This window comes from Papio anubis, chromosome 19 (assembly GCF_008728515.1).
Source record: "Papio anubis isolate 15944 chromosome 19, Panubis1.0, whole genome shotgun sequence".
NCBI lineage: Eukaryota > Metazoa > Chordata > Mammalia > Primates > Cercopithecidae > Papio > Papio anubis.
The window spans coordinates 29,482,449-29,504,007 of record NC_044994.1 but is presented as its reverse complement, the minus strand read 5'-3'; the positions used below and the strand labels follow the sequence as shown (position 1 = coordinate 29,504,007).

Below are 21,559 nucleotides of genomic sequence, written 5' to 3'. Positions count from 1 at the left end.
GGAGCTGGGAGGGAGGACATTTCACCATATACTGTCAGAAAGATGAGAGGTGAGGGCTGTGCCACCTGCTAAGGGGAGATAACCCAAATCCAAAATAAGCCATCATCGGGTGGGAGAGAGGGGAGGGTGGGGATCTCTAAGGAAGAAGGAATTCTCCACAGCTTTGAGGCCACCGGTGGAGAGACACCGGGAGGGGCCGTGGTGCACAGGGCAGAGGAGCAGTCCTGGAGGGAAGTGACACTGCACAGAATGAAGGAGTCTTCATAGCATCTGAAACAGCCAGTGCCCCCTTTCATTAACAAGCCCACTCCCTGGCTCACTCCTGCCCAATGATTGCTTTTATTTATGTATTGACTAGTATTAGTAACATGAATAATTAACCCCCTGTGAATAATTTACTTGGACCTAGGGGTGTCTTGGGTGGTGGCAGGAAGAGGACGGTGAACTTTAGTGACTCTCCCCTGAGCAGTTCCCTTCTTTTCCAGCTGCCCCTAGCTGGCCCCTTTCCCTTTCCGATGTCCGAGTTTTGCTTTCAGGGGTTGAAGGGCAAGGAGAGAAAATAGACCTCGAGCAGGAATTTACTCTCCTAAACTCCCCTGTGATGGCAGAAAATACACGCCACTCAGGTGTAGGATCCTGGGTGCCATGCACCAGCACCACAGGATGATGTTGGAGGAGATATCTTGGACAGTTAATAGCCTCTGCTGATGTGTCCTAGGGGACAGGAAGGAGGAGGTCTCAACCTGGTAGGGACACACACACTTATGCAGTGTGGATACACGCAGGGTCCGTGCACAGACCCATGCTGCATCCACACAAGCAGGCACACACGGCCAAACCACATACACACAAACTCTCCAAGTGCTTAGCAGGGACATGCCCCCCTTATGAGGGCACTTCAAAGGCACACCAAATAAACAACCACCACATGGCAGAGGCTCTATATGTGAGTTTCTGTTCGAGTCCATCTACTGGGTCGATTCTTAGACCAGCATATAACACCGGATAACGTAAGCCCGGGAAACCAAGTGACGAATTAACTATACTTACACCCGATTCCAGCAAGCAAAGGCAGGAGAAGCTAAAATGAAAGGATGAAGTTCCACAGTTCTAAAAATCATACTTGCTCTTTGGTTTGGCCCCGGGATCCTCAGAGAGAGGTGTCCTGGACGGACTCGGGGCCTGGGGCTGCGAACCTCGGGCCTCCGGGCCTCCTCCGGCGCTGGAGAGCTCGTATTGTGCTTGTAGCAAATGGGGTTGGCCTGAGTTTTCAGGCAGCTGGGGTCTCATTTCTTTAATTAAAATTGCAGACAAATCCTCTAGTAACGTAATGTAATCCGAGGGCAAAAAAAGAGAAACCCTGAAACCCCAAAGTGGCCAGTCGAGGGCCGGCGGGGGTTAGGCCAGCCGCTCCGCCCCGCCGCCCCAGCTCCCAGCCCCGCAGCCCGCGGGGGAGCGGGCGCGTTAATTTGCCAGGCTTCTGAAGAGAAGAGGCTGCCCTGAAAAAGCAAACGTGAGAGAGGACGGGGTGCAGGTAAATATCATTAACGTGAAAATCTGCTACCCCGGCCAAGTTCACCACCAGTATTCACCCCCAGAGGCGGGGCTGCTCGGACCCTGCTCCCGGCTCCGCGCCTGCCACTCCCTCTCCCGCGCAGCCGAGGTGCCAACCCTAGCGGGCCTGGCGGGGAGTCCGGCGGGGTCCGGACCGGGCGGCTGGACTCCCGGTCCCCACGGCAGGAGCCACTTCGCCTTGCACCTCGGGAGCTGTAGGTGCCTAAAACGAAACCCGCGGGGGCAGCGCACGCCGCGCGAGTCCCGGTGCGGCGGCAACCCAGATAGCGATTCGGGGGCTTTATTCTTTTGATGGTGATTAAAAAATATATATTCTATTTGAACCCGTAAAGCAGACGAGGGCAAATCAAGCCGTCCCCCGCGCCGGCTCACCGGCCACCGCGCCCAGCGCCTTCCTCCCCCTCCGGCGGGCGAGCGGGCAGGGGAGCCCGACTCCTACCTTCCTCCCGCCAGCCGCAGGCGGACCGGCCGCGCTCTCCGGGGCGGGGGAGGCCGCCCGGGACGGGGACCCCCACCTTCCGCCTTCGGAGGCGGGCTGGGGTGGGGGTCGGACCCCGAGTCTCTACTCCCCGTCCCTCGGCCCCCCGGCGCGGCCCGACCGCTCCCAGCCCCATCCTGGCAGGTGGCTCGGGTGGCGGTAGGTGCCGGGCGGGAGGAAGATGTGGGGCTGCTCTGTCAGGTTGGGGGTGCGAGGAAGGAAAAAAACAGAGAAAGAGACACACAGAGAGACAGGGAGAGAGCGCGCGCGAGAGAGCTCTTGTCTATAGATTTATCCACATAATATATATTTATGTAGCTTTTTTTCTCTCGACACTGATGAATGCGCGCTCGGATTCCCGGCCGGACTCCCTCCAAGCCGGCTCGCTTTTCTAGTCTAAATAAATAAATAAATGAAGCCAGATGGAAGAAAAAAGCGCCCATTCCACCTCCGCCGCCGCCCCGCCCGCCATCCCTGCCTTTGCTTCGCCCGCCTGGCGCCCTAATAGAGCACAGCTTGGTGGATAAAGCCCCCCTACATACCCACAAGAAAATAAAAATCACTGTTTTTCAAATACAAAAAGTTACACCTGCTGCTATTACAAAAAGAACCCCCAAAAGGCAAAGAGAGGAGGCCGGCTGCCCGGCTCCTCACAGACACCCGCTCCCCGCGGCCGCCGGGCCCGGAATCTCAGCGCCTCCCGAAGAGCCATGCGCCTGGCGCTATTTATAGCCGGGGGCCGTCTCGGACTGTACCACCGCCACGGCGCGGGGCCGCCGACGGGGGAGGCGCGGTGGGGCCGGCGCCGCCCCACGCCGCCCTGCCCCCGGCCGCCGCCCGCCGCGGCGCGAGCCCCCACAGCGCGCCCATTCCCGGCCCCCCGCGCCCTCCTCCGCGCGCGCACACTCGCCGCCCCCACCCCTGGTCTGGCTGGGAACTTGAACCGGTCCAGCCTGTTTAAACGGAAAGGACAGAGATCCTGTCTGTTCAATGTAAAAAAAAAAAAAAAAAGAAAGAAAAAGAAAAAAAGAAAAAAAAATCAGATCAGACCGAGAGAGAGAGGAGAGAGAGAGGGAGAGAGAGGGAGAGAGAGAGGAGAGAGAGGGAGGGAGGGAGAGAGAGAGGGGGGGAGAGCGGAGAGAGAGCGCGAGCGCGAGCGAGCGAGAGAAGAGGAGAAAGAGAGAGAGCAGAGAGCGAGCGGAGAGCGAGGTGTAGAGAAACCGAGGGGGAGAGAACCCGAGTGTGTGTATGCGTGTGCGTGTGTGAGCGCGAGCGAGCGAGCGAGAGGAGCGAGAGAGTGCGAGCGAGAAAGAATAAAAGGAAAGAAGATTTTCTCTATGTATATAAAGATGGCCACGTTAGCAAACGGACAGGCTGACAACGCAAGCCTCAGTACCAACGGGCTCGGCAGCAGCCCGGGCAGTGCCGGGCACATGAACGGATTAAGCCACAGCCCGGGGAACCCGTCGACCATTCCCATGAAGGACCACGATGCCATCAAGCTGTTCATTGGGCAGATCCCCCGCAACCTGGATGAGAAGGACCTCAAGCCCCTCTTCGAGGAGTTTGGCAAAATCTACGAGCTTACGGTTCTGAAGGACAGGTTCACAGGCATGCACAAAGGTGAGTGCACCTTTCCCTCCCAACTTTGCCGGGGAGCAGGAGCGGGCGGGCCGGCCGACCGGCCGGCCGGCGACTGACAAGCGGCTGACTGAGCGAGAGGAAGCCTCGGGCGGGCGCCGTGGAGGGAGGCGCTCGGGCAGCGGAGACCAGAGCTGGGGTGCGTGGGGAGCTGCTCGCTGGGGCAAGGCTGGGTTTTGGGCGAGGTGCTGATAGGAACGATGCCATGGAGAGAGCAGCGGGCGCCGATGAAGAGAAAGAGAGAGGGGATCGAGGAGGGCTTGGGTTTTTGGGTACAGCGACTTGAAAGATTGGGATGGGGAAGGCTGCACCGGTCGAGCCCAGGACGCTGAGCGGACGGACTCTCGGGCGCCTGGCCGGCCGGGGACCGAGGGTGCTGTCCATCGTCGTGGTGCTGAAATACTAAAGGAGATGGTCTCCTCATCCTTTGCTCCGGGCCAGAGTAGCAGGAGCGCAGCCGTCTAAAAGGGAGAGAGGTGACAAATTCAAAGAAATATTTTTATTTAAATGTAACAGTAAACTCTCCCTGTCGAGCTGTGTGCCTCAATAATCTGATTGTGGTGTGAATGGTGGTGTGTGTTGGGGGTTGAGGGGGTGGATGTTTGAAGGAACCAGTGATAAAACCTAAGGCAAGAATTAGCAAGGAACCAGCCATCCCCTGGGTGGAGTGGAGGTCTGGCAAGCCTGGATAGTCCCCTTCCCAGGAAAGCGGAGCTTTGGGAAAAAAAATATGTGTGTGCGAGATTTGCATTTTGAAAGGTGTACCCTAATTTATCCCAAACTCACCATGCAGAGAGCTTTATAGTACATTATTTTTCCCTTGAAGCGATCATTGACAGTGAGTGCTTGGGGGAGGGGGAGAGAGAATAATCAAAGAATTAAAACCCAGCAACTTTTTAGGAAAGTGGTCATGGGAATTGTCTGCAGCCTGCCGTTTTCTCCTTGTTTTATTATCTTTAAAGCAGAGCCCCAAACGTGTTCAGTTGTAGAATGTGTGTGGGTGGCTGGTGGGTGACGAAATTAGCCCAGTGCTCCGCTTCCTAACAGTAATATATAGGATGTGCAGCGGGGATGAATCGGTGCTGGAGCTATGTGGGCAAGTTAAATGCTTTCTGAGAGAGATTGATCGCCAGGCAGGGAAGGAGCACGGGGCTAAGGAAGTTGTAGGGGATGTGTATGGATGTTCCGTTTTTAATAAACAGTAGTGTGGAGAGCCGCCGAAGATGCTGTTACAGCTGGTGGTTTTAAAGATGAAAACACACACGCACACCCACCCCCACATAGAGAGCAGCCTCATCCTTGGCCACAAATGGGCTATGGACACAGCTGATCCTCCAGCACATTAGGTGCAGAGCGCGGAGCTGTCTGGCTCTCTAAGCAGCAGCGATTTTCACTATCACAACCACCCTCTTTCTTCAGCCCTCCCTTCGTTCGAATACTAAACAGAGCTCCAAACTCTTCATAGTTGGAGTCCCAGAGAGCAGTTTTTATTGGCTTTAGCATCTTCCAGCTTGCCTGCTGAGGAGTAAATCTTAAAGTTAATGGCATGTTGAGTAACACAAAAACACAGCAGAATGGAAATATACTGGGTTTGTTGGGGTGAGGTGAGGGTGGGGGCTGTAATGGAGAGAGAAACCAACCTTTATCCAATATGGAGAAAATGTCTGTCTGTTCAAAAGGGAGATTGGAAAGGTGGAATGAGGAGGCAGTCTTCAAAACAATATTCGAAGAAAAAAAGAAAACACTTTCTTTTCCCTCCCTCCCTCTCAAGTCAACCGTATCTTTGTAGTTTTTTCCCCTTCCAATCAAGCTTCCTAGAAGCTAATCAAGGTTTGTATCAAACCTTTGTTATTCGGAATGTCCTCGTTTTAAAAAATAGTAATAACAAAAATTTTGAAAGCATAGGTAGGGAAACCTTTTGCCCATCTTAATGATCAGTTTTTGTGGTGATTTAAGATTTTAAAGTTAAAAAAAATCAGAACCCACTAGAGGCAAAAGACAGTTGTGAGGAGCTGGGCTTCATATGGCATGTGGATTAAAGCACTTTACTTGCTTCTTCATTTCAAATGAAGATAAACTTTAACAGTATTCCTTGGTTTCTTTTCTACAATCCCTGATATCATCACTTCATTTCTGATGTAATTTGGACTCTCTCATATAATAGCAAAGAAGTAGAATTTTCATCATTTGCATTAGGGAGATAGAGAAGGTTATCATTATAATATATATAATACATATATTACATATATTTTAGATAGATAGATAGATAGATAGATAGATAGATAGATAGATAGATATCTGGCCAGAATTCCTAGGACAAACAAAACTTCATTTTCTAAATAATTTCTCCCCTAAACTGTCTCAGTCAGTGGCAGGCAGGCCCAGTGGCTCCGGCATACTGGGTTCCTCATTGTCGCAGCTCACCCTTCGGAGCCTGAGCATATAATTTTCTCAGTGAAACTTCCTACCTCTCCATCCTTCTGATTTTTATAATTGAGGTTGGGCCACAATGTCCCTAACAGTGCTTGCAAGCTCTCAGAGAGCTGAATAAATGAGACCGTTTCCGAGGTCTGGTTTATTCAGTCCTAGAAGAGTTTAAACTCCTTCTTCATTGATGCAGCCTGATTTATTAGCTAATCCTGATAAAATAAGCCTCTGGCCACCTTAAAAAATTACTCGCTTGCCATTGGTGATTAATTACTGTTAAGTTGGAAAGCATGATGAGGCTTGAGGAAGGAGGGTTGCATTTGGTTTCTAGATTTCCCCATCTCTAAATTGACAACATAAGGTTAGGGATAGAATCATGCCTTTGTTAAGCCTGGTTTCAGGGCATATTTGTGGCTCTTGCTCTCCCCTTCTTTAATTTCTAACTTCTAATGAATCATATGGGACAAAATTGAGAGACACAGGACACTGGCCTCCAGTTTGGATGTCATGTTTATGTTATTGGCAAAAAAAAGAAAAAGGAAAAGGAAGACAGAAGGAAAAGAAAAAGAAGTAAAAACTAAATTAAACACATGAGATTTCAGGTGGGTCTCCATTTGTTGGCCACCTGCCATTTCAGATATCTAAAGAAGGAAGGAGTTCTAAGGGTTAATGGAATACCTGCCATGCGTAGAGTGCACCTTAAAAGGCAATTACTCCAGTCAAATTGGGAGTCTGTGGAGGAGGGAGTGGGTGGGTGTTGTGGAGCAAACCCAGCCATATCAGAGAAAGGCTGTTGGGCTGGGGAGGCAGCAAAGAGCAGCTGTGGACTGGGGTGATTACTATAAAGGTAAATTTACCCCCTGGAGGCCAGAAAGCAATTGGAGAAAGGGGTATCTGGGTGCTACGCAAAGAGAGAAAGGAAGAAAAAAGCCCAGAATTAAAATTCAAAAAAACAACACCCAAGGAAGAAAACCGAGTTTAATGCAAACTCTCCGGAACAACTCAGAGTCTTCTTTTCTCCCTCATTAGAGCACTTTGGGAAAGATTGTTTTTCCAGGCTCCAAAGAGAAAGACATTGTACTACTGATTAAAGAGAAAAGAGACGAATTCCTCGGGTAGCAGCAGAAGTGAGCTGAGGGCCAATTTTACCCCTTCTTGTAAAATTTTTCTCCTCTGGAGAAGGGAACAGGTCACCCAGTAGTCCAATTCTTCCTTTCTCTCATTTTTAATTTATTTCTGTTTTCTTCTTTTCATTTCCTGTAGAACAAAAAGAGGCAGTGACTGAAGACACATATGTGCACACATACCCATACTTGTTAACACTCACTTACACAGTGGATCACACATGGAGAAATCAGCAATCCATTCATAACTTTGGTCCTATCTAGCTGGATAGGAGGCAGCAAAGACTGAGTTACTGGGAGATATAAAGACTAGTGCTCTCTGGATAGCCATATTATAATGCATTTTCTTTGAAGTCATTTAAGTCCAATTTAAGTGGTATTTAGTATAATATTTATGAATTAATGTAATCTAAACATAGGACTGTCCCCAAAGGTTTAAACAGCCTTTACTACTGATGTGTGCTTGTTCCCAGAGCCTGCGATGCATTTTAATCTAAACAGCCAAGTCCACATCATAGTCCTTCTTGTTATCCAGTCAGAACAGATCTGTGCCTGGGTAAGCACTCTGCTTTGAGATTTTCTCCGTTGCATGGAGGAAAATATACTCTACTGGCAGCCTGGGGGGCTCTCAGCCCAGAAGCCACAACTGCAGGGATTTCAGCCCCTCATACTTCCACACTATATCCAGAAGGAGGGTGGGGACAGAGTAATAGAATCTTCTGTGGATTTAGCTCCAGAGAGTGTATCATTTTAAAATACACTCACCACTACATGCACAATCTTCTATTTCAACTACACCTGAATAGGAAATGCCTAAAGCCCCTTGATTTGGGGTTTAGCTGTGAGAAAGAGGAAGGACGGGGGTATGAATATGTTTTGGGGATTTGTGACCATCTTCACAAAATTATGTCTTGTATTTGTGTTTAAGATACAATAATTCTCAGAACACTGAATTTCCACCGCTTGACTTTACCCAAGATGGCTCGTTGTTTTGTGGGGTTTTGGGGATTTTTTTTCTGCTGTAGATAGGTGATTTAAAACTGTGAAGCTCTATGTGATTTCCATTTTCAAATGAGTCTAAGAGACAGTGCAGCTGAAGTATTAGCATGGGCATGAGCTCAATTAAGATGAACTTTTTAAAAATACTTTGAAAAATAAAAATTTAGTTCTGTCCAGGAGAAAAGGCTGACAGAATGGCTGGGTACACACCTATAGCTTTTAAAAGAAAGATTTGCCTTGTCAGAGATACGGAAAACTGAATAGCCATAATCAGAAAACAAGAAAAGCATTTTTTAAAAAACAAGTTTCACCAAAGAAAATGATCAATAGCAATCATTACAAACATAAAGCATATCAAAGCAACAATCACCATTAAAACAAACTCCAAAATCCAGATGTTGATAAGTGTCCTACTTAAGAGCAAAGAAAAAATATTGGAAAATGATTAGCTTATTTAAGAGACTGATGGTTATTTGCTGCTTATGCATAATTTCATTTGTCTTTTAAACAGACTTCCTTGGAATCAACAAACACAGAGATAAATTAATATGCACATATGCACGTATATGTTTCCATGTGCAAGCATGACTAAGCACATCCCACACATATGGAAACCAGGGCTGGCCTAGATTTCAGTGCAATTCAACAGGGAGATGTTAGCAACCTCCCTCCCATCCCCAAGCACACACAGTTTTAATGGGAATTCTAGATTGGGTTGAAATAAGCCCCTTGGTATACTTTCACTCCCTTCATCACCTGCTCCAATTGGCTTGATGTTTGTGGCCTCTCAAACACAACAAAATAAAATCTTTTATTGAATGAAATCATAGCCATAAAACAACGCAAAGGAAAACAATGACAAAACTGCATGCCATTGCTATGCCCCCTACACACTCATGTAGTAAAGTTCTTAGAGTTCTATCAGGGAGCTCATGTCCCAGGGTATTCCCACTGCCCAGTGATCTTGCCACACTCCAGCAACTTGATCATGGCCATTATCATCATTAATATTAGCATCTTCCTCCTCATTATTACAGCGTCTATATCAGGAGGGAAGAGGGGCTTCTGAGTGAGGCTTTGGAAGATATCCAAGATACCACCTTTTTGCTTGAGAAAAGAGCTGGTCTCAACGTTGCCTCTGTCCAGGGCTCATACCTTCCATGTCATCAGGAGAGGGTCAGTTTCTAAACTGACCCAGGAGGGATCTCACCTAAAGAGAATCTGGGATAAGTAGGCTCTAGAGGACAGAAATGCAACAGAGAATAAGGCCCAAGGTTGCAGGTAGAGAAGAAAAAGTGAAAGTTGTAGGGTCAAAATGCCCGCTAGAAGCTGGGAGTGCCCGTTTACAGTGGCTGAAACTGCAGCAGCTCTTGAACTTGGTGGGGAAATCCCATGTGACATGCAGAGAGAAGAGCTAAAGGGTGTGAAAACCTATGTGTCTGTGGGTAGGAGGAGGGAAGATGCTGCAGCCTGTGTGGGTGTTGGAGTGAGCATGTGTGTGTGGATACACACACACAGAGAAGAAATGACAGATGCAAGTGGTGTGGCGATGATATTAGGGACAGTTTAATCTTGCAAGGCTATATGCAGGATCAGGGAGAAGGGTGATGGAGAAAAGGGGAAAATCTGGAAAAAATGACGCTGTCCTCATCATTACATACATGATCCACCTCAGAACTCCTGGCTTGGATTTGTCAATGATTCAAGTCCCAGTGTGAAGGTGTATTTTTTGTTTTATCGGTCGATATTCCCATCCAGAAGTCCTGGTTTGGAGGAGGGTTCCATCCTCATTTCCCACCCATCACCCTTTCAAGGCTAGCCTGCTTCTGCTCACCCACTGACTCATTTTAGCAATGACCTTCCATCTGGAATCTGAGTGGCCTGCCGCAGCTAATTCCCTTCACCCACTGCATTTCCCACCTTATTCACTGCCCCTTGGTATTCCAGGCTACTTTCCTTTTATAGTGTGCACACACACACACACACACACACACACACAACCTGACCAGCTCAGTCAAGTCAGGCCCTCCAAGCAGAATACTGCATTTTACCTAAATCCAAGCAGGGCGTGGCAGGGAGCCGGTTGCCCTCCTTTTGGGCTCTCTATAACAAGAGCAGAAAATCCGCTTCCTTTTACCTCTTCCTTTCCTGCAGGCCTGTAGATACACAGCCTCTCCAAGAATTGCAGAAAGCATCCAGTCCTACCCAAACAGCCTAGGGGAGTAGAACAGAGCACCCCCCCACCCCCCACAATTTCACTGAAGCCCTTTCATCATCTTTCCTCTCCTTTTCTGTCTTCTCTGCCATTTAAGATATCCACCCAAACCCCAAAGTGGGGCCTGAAGGAGATAAGTATTCCATTTGGCAACATAAGAGAAGTTAAAGGTACCAGAACAGACACACACACACACAAAAAAAACAGTTACACGGGTAGAAAAAGCAGCAGAGGAATTTCCAGTGTTGATGTACTTGCCCTAAGAGCTTCCTCCATCTCCACCCATCAGGTTCCCCACAGCCCTAGGTGGGTATAAAGCCCAAGCCGCAGCCCTACCCACAGGAACAAAGAAGAAAGTCAGGTAGGAAGCCCAAGGTGATTGCCTTGATTTTTGAGTCCTCAAAAGTAGAAGGGGAATTAGTAGGGCATGGTGGCGCAAGTCTGTAGTCCCAGCTACTCAGGAGGCTGAGATGGGAGGATTGCTTGAGACTGGGTGGAGGCTGCAGTGAGTGGAGATTGCACCACTGCACTCCAGCCTGAGCAACAGAGTGAGACCCGATCTCAAAGAAAAAAAAAAAAAGTAAAAGGGGATGTTTTCAGGACCATCCATTTATAGGGTTTCTCCCCTTCTACTTGTCCACATTTGGTTTCTCTTATTCTTCCTTGTATCTCTCCTCTAGCGTGAGCTGATTGAGAATTTCAAACAGAGTGATTCCCCGCAGCTCAGCTCAGGAACAAATCCTATGTGGCCATCTGCAAGATGGAAATAAATGGGTGCCCTCATGGAGACAGACATAGTCCTGCTTCTGTGGGGACAGAACAGCCAAAAATATTGATCAAACTCAGGAAAAAAATTGATAATGAACTGGCCTCCAACAAGAGCTTAATTGACAGAGACTTCCGAAGGCCAGCTCTGGACAATGTATAAACTGACCGCAATGTTACTTTATTGCAATACACTCTGCTTCAATTAATTATCACCTTTGTTAAGAGTGGCTACAGATCAAAGGTTTCTAGATACTTAACACATCTTTCGAACAAAGCCCCGATGTATTAGGCTATTCCACAGCTGGCCAGCAACTCAAGCTAGTTTCCCATTTTCTTCCCTGTTAGCTGTAGGCTTCCTCCTCTTTGTTGAAGACAAACACTCCTTTCTGCACAGCCACTGTGTCCAAGGACCAGGATTGTGAGAACTGCTGTCCTCCGAGGGCAGGGTGCTGCAGTTCAGCAGCTGTTCCTAAAATTACACAACTTGGTTCACCCTTGAATCGATCTGACTGAAATGGGGAGTATCAGCAGAAGAAAAAGGAGTTTCTAGAAACACAAAAGGGGTGTGTGTGTGCATGCGCATATGCATGTGCACAAGCGACTATATGCACATCCACATAAATATTATGGGATCAATATATTTCACATCCGCTGCCCACACCTCTTAACTTCTCCCTCCCATCTCTTGAGCACCTGTGCTACTGTCATATTTCACACTGAGAAATGCTCGCAGCTGAAGCGGGCATAGATGATGCTGTATTGAACTAAGTCATTGTTTGGATTCAGTTGTGGAGTCTTGGTACCCACTGAAGGATGGTCCTTGCCCGGAGTAGTTAGTGCCTAAGAAGCCACTTCTTAAGATGTGACAGGAACCTCACTCTCTAGAGTCCCCAAGACCTACAAACTGACAGGTGACTTACTTGAAAGCAACCCTTGGAGTCGTTCTAGGCAGATTTGAATGCCATACGTGGCTGTTTGTTCATTATTCTAATTTAATGATGCAGTCACACCTAATTAATCCATGTCTGGTTTATTCATACACTATGTCTGAGGATCCAAAAGATCTCTCCAGCTAGCCAGTTTCCCTTTACAGGGACAAGCAAGGGGGCATCCCTGACAAGTGAGGCTGTCTGAGTTCAAACAGGATGGGATCACTGTAGACCGAACTGATAGAGGCACTGACCCTGACACCACCTTCCATGCAGGTAGGCACGACAGCAGTCACAGAGATGCACAGCAATGAGGTCTGTGTGACCATGCACAAATACACACGAGCACAAAAAGCATGCCTTCTACTATAAACTTACACAAACCTATTCTCCTCTAAAAGTTAAAGGGCCACATCTCACCATGTAATCAATCAGGCCTGCTGGCATGCCAGGCTTTCATATGATTGGAAGTTTTGGTGCAGAAGGTTGAGAGCCTGAGGTCAGTAAACTTCCCCTCTCTGTCTTTAGAAAGTAGAGCTGAATTAACTGTTGCCACTGTACAGATAGAGACTGAGGCTGAGAGTAGCGTATGCCCAAAGTCAAGCCTGCGGCATGGTCTTCAGCGCACCTCCCAGTGGCTGGTTCTGGCCAGACTGCTCCCCGTGAGTGCTGTCTCTTGCCTGGCAGGTAAATTGAGAGAATGAGGCATCAACCTAATAATATCCTTATAAAGCCAAGCCTCCTTGCGCAAGTCCTCGGAGACAAGAGGCATCTAAAGATCAAACGCTACATCACAGTGTATTTGTAGGAATTCTCTGATTCTGCTACCTCCCTATAATGCCGTAATTGACTATTTGATCAGCTCTAAAAGGGACGGTGTTCAAAACAGACTGACACACACACACGCATACACACACTCACACACACACTTACATACACGTGAACACTCTTGCATACACACACACATACATTCACCACACAAGCATATGCGCACACATTCTTTTGCATACCACATGCCACAGTACCCACACCAGTTCATGCAACAAAGGTCAATTTTCACAGGGGATGCTTGAAGGTGAGTGAAAAGCATACACCTAAGATTGTATGTGCCCTTCCGGTAATGGGCTTATCAATACCTCTTAAAGCAATGTGACAGCCAGCCCAGAGTGATTCAGTTGTGTGGACAAAGGTCAGCATATAGATATCCATTATTAATAATATCAATATCTTGATTGACCAATATAACCAGAAACTGTATCATGTCGCCATTGATGGGTGAGGCTGGGAGGACTCCACAACAATAGCCGGAAATTATGCCCATGTAAAATTAATCATATTGACTGGTTCTAAGAATATATAGCGAGGCGAAGATCTTGGGAGAGGTTGTCATGGTGGGAGAGGGGGTCCTTGTTCCCAGAGGCTTTATGGTTTTGAACTCCTGCAAGGAGACCGGGGAAACAGAGGCGTCCCTGAGTGACCGATGAGAACACTCTCCCTCATCCGGCCTTTGCTTTTCAACAGGGTGGGGTGGAGGAGAGGTGTACTCTGAACAGGAAAAGAAGGAAATAGGATCCCTTGACCATTATGCATCCAGCATATCCATATCTTTCTGTCAAATCAATACTTGGCTTGGCTTGGTCTCACCGGATGAGGCACGGAAAGCATACTTGCCCCACTGTGTAAAGAGGTCTCTCTCCAAAGGGGTGGCATAAGCCTGAAGCCGTGTCCCTTTACCAGGGTGGGATATACTGGCTCCAGGAGATGCCAGTGTGCACTCTGCAGCCTGGGTATCCCGGGAGGAAAAGAAAAGCCTCCAATCAGATCAATCACTGTGATTAAATTCTTGGGATCAGCAAAGCCAGGGACTCAGGGTGCTGCCCTGTCAGCATTGCTGGTAGGGTGGGAATATCTTGGACTTCAGAAAGTCATTTCTCACTGAGGCTTACTTTCAGCCCCAGTGAGTGAGAAGGAAAGCCTTTGCGTCCTTCCAAGGGAAGGCTTGAAATTCTCTTGGGGCAGTCCTGGACCCCTCGACTCTCTTGCTTATAAGAGCCCTGTCTCAGGACGTCCCTGGCCCTTCTTGGCAGCCATAGATAACACCTGGAAGGGTGTCCTGGGGAAGAAGTGAAAAGGAGAGAACCCTCGTGTCTGGGCAGTCCTCAGAATGGAAGGAGGGCAGTCAGGAAGTGTCTCTGGTGACAGCCAAAGGCCCAACAGGCTTTTTGATCATTCCGTTTCTCTGTTTTTCAGAGTTGTCAAGGCAACGGAAAGGGAGCCTGCCTTAGAGTCCAGGCCCCATGGTGGGTGTGATGATGAATAAGAAAGGGGCTGCTAAGATGGGTGGTGGGGGATGCCTTTGATCCTAAAGGAGGGCAAGCAAATGGGGCCTGTCGCTGGATGGGAGATGGGGCTGCTTGAGGTAGGGTGCTCCCCTTCTCATAAGAAGCAGCTCAGGCCCCAGTTGATCGGCCACATCCCACCCTCTTTGATTTGCTCTCCCACTCACCCAGGGTTATCAAGAGGCAAGAAGGTCCCCTGGCCTCTGTGGAGGCAGGGTCCCACCCAGGTGCTCACACCCAGCCCACGGGACCAAGAGCCCTGCGGGTCACTGCCGCTCCCTCCCCAGTACACACAACCCAGCCTTCCTTGCAGAGCCCCAGCCCCCGAGGCTGCCCCAGAGAGTTCCCAGGCCCCCAAACTGGCTCCCATCCCTGCCCAGGCTGGGCACAGCCTCAGAAGGTATATGGGGAGTGTAGGTTCTGGCACCAGCATTCAGTCTTCCGCCCAAAGTGTCCTCTCCCCTCCTTGGCCACAAAGCCTGGCTCTAGGTAGCTCTAGGGAGAAGAGCAGAGAGCCCAGAAGCGAGACCACCTCTTTACACCTTTTTCATACCTGGGGAGGAAGCCCCCAAATTGTGTGTTGGGGGAGAGTTCCTCTTTCCTCCAGCTGTCACCTGCCCTCTGACGGTGAGACGAAGAACTTCTTACACACACGCTGCGGGCCCCAGTCTGAATTGCCCAGCTCCCGCAGCAGCCCAGGCCCCGCCTCACCCCAGGAGCTCCAACCCAAACCTCTCCCACACGCTACCCCTAACCCCGGCCAGTGTTGGCTGCTCCTTCTGCACAGCAGCTCCCTGCACGGGTTGGGGACTCTCCAGGTCATTTCCCTCACTTGACAAGCCAGACCTGAGCCTGGGACACCAGCAAAACAGGGAACACAAAGCCAGAGAGGAGGATCAGAAAACCCAAAAAGTATTGTCATTTTTGTATCCATGTGAGTTTCGTTTCATTTCAAAAATTAATAATTACAGTATATGATTTAGTATGATTTTTATTCTTAATTCCATATGTTGGGGGCTTGTTAGCAAAGCACCAGAATCTTTTGCATACTTGGGGTCTGACATGGGTCCAACTCCAAACTGCTGTGTCCCTGAACTTCTGCAAAGGCATCTCCAAATGCCCTCCACAAGACGCACACACGTGGCACACTCACATGCTAGGTGTGATGAAATGAATGAGCCTGGGTGGAGAACCCACAGATTAGTGATCAATTGGTGCACTCACCACCCAGGTCCAGCCGAGGCCCCAGTAGAGCAACTTAAGCCTAGTTTATCATCAGAGTGACAAAGACACAGAGTAAGACTGGCTTATCTTCAGGTTCATTTTCTTATCCAATTAAAACAAAAATCTTTTTGTTGAAAAATAAGACCTTCATCTGTACTGTCATCTTGACTATTTCAATAAGCAAATGATTAGATTTATTTTACAGTAAATTCTGTTGCCATTCTGTTGGGCAAGTTTGGAAATCCCCCAGAACGAGGAACAAATGGCAAAGCCTGGGACGTGGCAGCTGAGTTGGGTCCCCAGGGGAAAGAGAGGAACAGCAAGTTAAAGGGTGATGTCTCGGTGCAGGAAAAGCACGTTATTGAGCTGTGGTGAATGACTACTGGGTAGATCAGATCACAACAGCAGCTTAGGCCTTAGAGCAAGAGATCACACTCCTGAAGGGCTGACCAGCCACACACCAGCTCCAGTTGAGATAGGTGGGAAGCCAGGCAGGAAGGGCCATACATGCAGGCTGAACCACCCAGCTGGAGGCAGCAAAAGCCAGGCTCTTGTACCCTTTGGGTTCAAATTCAAGACCCCCATCTGCCCCTTATGCCATCACCAGGGCTTTGGTTTGTTTCTCCCTTAGTCTCTCAAGTTTCTCAGCAAAACATTAACTTGGAATGTTCTGACCTTGTCTTGGCTGAGCCAGTGATTAAGAGGGCTAGTCCACAGCAGAGGCCACACAGCCAGGAGGAGAGCATCCCTGCAGACCAGCCAAGGCTGGAGGAAGGGCCTGCTGGGGTGAGAGTTGGGGAGTCACTGAACCAACTGCCATTGACTTCTGGGATGCCCCCATCCCTGTCCACACTCACCCTCATCATGCAGAGGCAGGTTTCTGCAGAGCAGGGAGAGGGTAGGAAATTGTAGGCTGTGGGGGAGACATACCACGGCCCTCTGCAGGAACGCCCCTGGGTCTGACAGGGGAGACAAAGGCCTCCCTCATGGAGGTGCAGATTTATGTCTAATTCAGGTGCCCTGAGTGTCAGGCTCTGTTCTGACAAGGTGGGGGACCCGCTTTCACTGCCACAAGATAACTTGAGATGTGATAGAAGACAGCAACCCCACAAACATAAAACTGTCCCATGTAAATGCCCCGTTGGGGGAATGTGGGAACCCCCGAAAGATGAGTAATCAGGTAGGGGCACTGGCTCTGAGCCAGATTCCCACATAGAAAAGGACGGCAGAAGCCCAGCCTGGCAGATGGGAACGGGACAGAGCAGGAGGGCTGGAGAGCTGACAAGTCGGGGAGTTGTGTTTTGTTTCTTTCCATTGTGTTTTGTTTTTGTCCCTCTGCAATGAAATCTCATTCTCAGAATGGTGGACAAAGGAATTTCTCATTTTGAATAAATCTGGACCTGCCGCCAGCCTGGCTGAGGGAGAATCAGTCAGGGGTGGGTGGGTGTGTTGCTGTTACTCCGAAGAAGTCAGTGACACATGCCGAACCTGCCAGGGCTGTCCTCACCTGCTTTGGGGCTGCAGTGTCCTTCAGCTGTCCCAATTGCAGCCCACTTGGGCTGAGAAATTACTCATGGAATATTTAAACCCGTGGCCATGTTTGCTGTCACCAAGGCAGGCATCCAGATTGTCCCCACAGACTCACTCAGCTGAACGTCCCGAACAATAAGCTATAGGGTTCCAGGGGCTGGAATCTTCCCCCACCCTCGCCCTTCCTCTGCTCCTGCCCCCAGCATAGGAGTGGCTGGATGGCAGCCAGGCCATGGGGATGAAGCTGGGGACAGAGTTTCCTGGGGTGACACTGGTCTTGCAGCTGGAAAAATATTGGCAGGTCCCAGGAAGAACTGCCCCCATTGTGGACAGCACACCAGGGCAACGTCCTGAGCAGACGTTTTTTACTGCAGGAGAATAGTGGAATGGGCATATTTCTCCCATTTCTGGAAGAGAAACTCAGCCCAGAGGGGCGGTCATGGATGAGGTGGCCTTTGGGGCTGGCTCTTTAGGGGAGGGAGAGTCCCCTCTTGTAGACCTTCCACAGACCACAATCCCTGGCATCTTCCTGACCCCAGGGATTTCTCAGGGGAGAACAGAACTGGGCTCAGTCATAGAGCTGGAGTGACTGAAAAATTCAGTTCCCTGTGGGGATATGGATGTCACTAGTGTTGGTCTTCCAGTACCCTCCCAGTTCCCAGTCATCCAGTCTCTACACTCCCCACCCTGAGTCCCAAACCCCAACCCCAACCCCCAGGCCACCAAACCAGGACTGAGGACTCTCAAGCAACGGTACCCAACCAAAAGTGACCTCCTTTTCCTAACATTTCAATGTCTTGCCCCTCGCTGGTCTGACAAATCAAACTGGGCAGATGTGTCCCTGGCAGCTAATGGACATTATTAATGTGTTACCATCTCTGTTGCCACGTGCCTTTTAACAGGGACCTTTTAGAGCCCAGTCCTTAACCCAAAGAAACATCTCTAATCGGGGGGAATGTTCTGGCACAGGCCAGGCCAGAGAGAGCCAGTGTGAGGCAGGGACGCCTCTGTCTACTGGGAGGCAGCAGAGGTCTGCCTGGCCTCGAGTTCCGTTGCCCAAGCAGACCTCCACCTCCCCTGCTGCAGCAGAGAGGGACCCAGGTAGCCAGTGGACGGGCTCATCTCTTTGCTGGGCTCCCAGTGGGGCCTGCGGATCACAGAGGCTGCCATGCCAAAGGTTTAATCAAATATTAAACATGGTCCGTAAACTTAAACCGACGTCATATCTGGAACACCACGTCCCTCCTTAAGAGCGCCTGGCTCTGGGGAAATTTCAGCTTAGCTTGGCCTGGGTGCGGGGCAGGGGCTTCTTAGTTCATGCTCCCTTGGGGGCAGGAAAAAGAGGAGGCAGGCAGGGACCATGGCAGGGGTGAGACGTGTGGCTTTCCTCCTCCATTCCATTATTCATTTCCCCTGATTTTTATCTAATCTCTCCCTGATTGTCCTGGTGAAACTTAATAGACAAAGTGAATTTTTATTACATCATCAATATAATCTCCAGCTAATCAGCAGACACAGGGGCCACCGCAAGCCCTATAGCTCCTCATCTGGCTTCATAAATAGTAGGAACAATCACTGCCAAGCCCAATTCTTCCAGCTCCTCCCGAGAGGCCCTCTCCCTGCTGAGCCCCCTCCCCAGACCTATTCTTGGGGTTTCTTTCTTCCCACGGATTCCCCCCACCCATTGGGCCACATTGCCAGTTGATGGAGACATCTTCCCCATTAGTATTTTTAGTTTTCTTCCTCCCAGCTTCAGCTGTTAAAATCACAAATCTGGGGCTTATGTTTCGAATGCCAAAATAGCCTAATGTCGACTGATTTTGATTCTACTTTTCTCTGAGCTGGGACTATGATATGTCATAAGATATTATGTAATTGTGTGGATCACAGGACATACTATCAACCACGTTATATACCAGATTAAGTGATATGTTATACTGCACATATATAACCTATATATAAGAGTGTTTTAGTCATTTAAAGTTGAACCATGCATCTTGTGCACTGTATCATAGATGTTAAATTATGTATTTTATTTATATTATAGTATGCCTTCTATTTATATAGCATTTTAATCTGAAAAATACTTTCTTATATAGTACCTCTTTTTATCCCTATTGCAACCAGGTACAATTGATACCTTTTTTATAAAGAAAAATGAAAAAGGGATCATGAAGGAAAATTACAACCTGGTCAGATCCTGCCAGGATACGGCAGAGTGGCTCGGCTCAGGATGGGTGCCAGGAAGGCAGGGAAGGGGTCACCGGTGAATCAGGGATCGGGGCAAATGTGTACCTGCTGACCAGGCAGGCAGATTCGTGAGGCCTGGCCTGCGGGGCAGCCCCTGGCCAAAGGGCGACCTTCATTCAAGGAGTAGGAGTTTTTTTTCCCTGTCTCAAACCTGCCCAAAGTTAAATGTGCAAATGGGTGAGACTAGGCCCATGCAGTAACAGGAAGCTGCTTTCTCCTCTGCTGTCCAGGGTCCTGGTCATACTGCTCTAGGATGGTTTGGATTTCAGAAAACCAGCAAATGCCACTTATAGTCAAATCCTTTAGATAAAGTGAGTGATGAGGCTAATAAATCTGGCTTTGGGCACCCACAACAGCGTAGACTGTTTGGGAGAAGGGTACTCTGCTTCCTGCAGACAATCAGGACCAGCTCTTGCAGTGACTGGCCCCACTTCACCAGTCACCCCTTGATTCCTGAGGGGAGGGCTGTTTCCACACATCTGTTCAGCAGGTGGTCCGCATGTGTCTGGGGCTCATGCACAGGCCCCTCCAGCTTGGCCCTGATCGTTGAGGCCTGGATGTTGCAGGGCTTCTGGGGGTGGGCAGTGTTTAGTGCCTTGGACACTGCCTGCTGCAGAGGTAGCTGGCACACCAAGGATGTACTCCACATAGGAGCCACATGCCTGGGTCCTTGCCCCACCCTGGCTCCAGCTCTCCCATGGACCAGTGTCCTCACCTCCTTGCTCAGAGGCTGGGCCTTCTGCTCTCACATCACTGCAGCAACACCTACTCAACCCATTGCTTAGGGTCATTGTGAGGATCATATGAGAAGGGAAAACACGGTATAAAAGTTAAAATGTCCAGGGTCACTGTCATGCATCAAGGGTCAGCACCCCTATCAGCACCCCCATCAGCTCTGAGGGTCCGGCTCACTCTCAGAAACAGCACATAAGGGGTGGCACAAAGGCCAGAGGATGGGTGGGAAGGGATATTGGCAGTGCACCTACTACAGGACAGTGACACACACACGGACTCTCATTTGTTTTATCTCATCACATCCTCGTGATAAAGCTTCGACAGAGATGTCACTGTGCCCCTTTGAATGCCAAGAAAATGGAAACTCGGAGAGCAGTAACGACTGAGGTTAGACACTCCCAGATTGGTCATATGCTCAAGCCGGCCACACTTCCTTGACTGCACGCTCCCTTTATGGAAGTAAATAAAAAGATCATCTCTTACATCTCCCTCATTTTGCAGATGGGAAAACTGAAGCCCTGGGACATTACTGGCTAATGTTTTCTTAAATTATCACACACTGTCTTGTATGGAGGATCTGAAAACATACACACAGAGAGAGAGAGAGATGTGTACACATTTATGGAAACACAGAGATAACTCACACAGACACACCCTCATACAGATACACACATACACAGAGATTCAAAAATCAGTACACACAGACACACATAGGAACACACTCAGAAATAGGCATTCATACAGATACTCATATATGCAAGCACACACACACACACTCAAAAATGCAGATACATTCACAAGCACATTCATAGACACACACACATATAGAAACATTCTGGCACCCATGAAGAAGTGCACATAGAGATACACACAAGGATCCAGATACATACCCTCACACAGACACACACACTCACATGCCACTCCTTAAAGACAAGGCTTAATTAACCACAAGGCCAGAGACACAATTTATCCACCTAACTTGTTAGCAAGAAGTAAAAGCAGCTGGTTTGGAGAGTGAGACGAGAGAGGCCCAGCTTGGAAGGGAGGCGGGAACACAGGGGCCCCATAAAGGCTTGGCCAAATCCTCATTAGAAGTCAACAAATAAACAGAAGGCATTTGCTGAGAGCACTCCCCCTGCAATCTCCCTTCTGCGTCAACCCACAGGATCTTGGCCAAATTTCTGTTCCTTTAGCCAAGACCAAAGGCACGACCTGGAGAAATTTTGGGCAGGCTTTCCAAGAGCCACCCAGCCCCAGGCACTGGCTATAGACAGCTCTCATGTAGGTAAGGGGAGGCCTGTGAGCAGAAGAGGCAGCCTCCAGCA

The 21,559-nt window shown here is 49.1% G+C and overlaps 1 protein-coding gene across 50 annotated transcripts in view; it reads left to right on the top strand.

Moving 5' to 3' along the window:
- The first annotated feature begins 2,973 nt into the window (after positions 1-2,973).
- The window catches only part of CELF4 (CUGBP Elav-like family member 4), a 321,048-nt gene continuing 302,462 nt past the window's right edge, over positions 2,974-21,559 (top strand). For 20 of the 50 annotated variants that reach the window (XM_031658987.1, XM_031658986.1, XM_031658982.1 and 17 more), the window contains exon 1: positions 2,977-3,676. In XM_031658987.1, coding sequence (XP_031514847.1) covers positions 3,391-3,676 — 286 coding nt within the window. In that variant the 5' untranslated portion in view covers positions 2,977-3,390. Of the gene's footprint in view, positions 3,677-21,559 lie in introns of all 50 variants that reach the window. The other 30 variants (XR_001897512.3, XM_031658964.1, XM_031658963.1 and 27 more) reach the window with 5 other exon arrangements.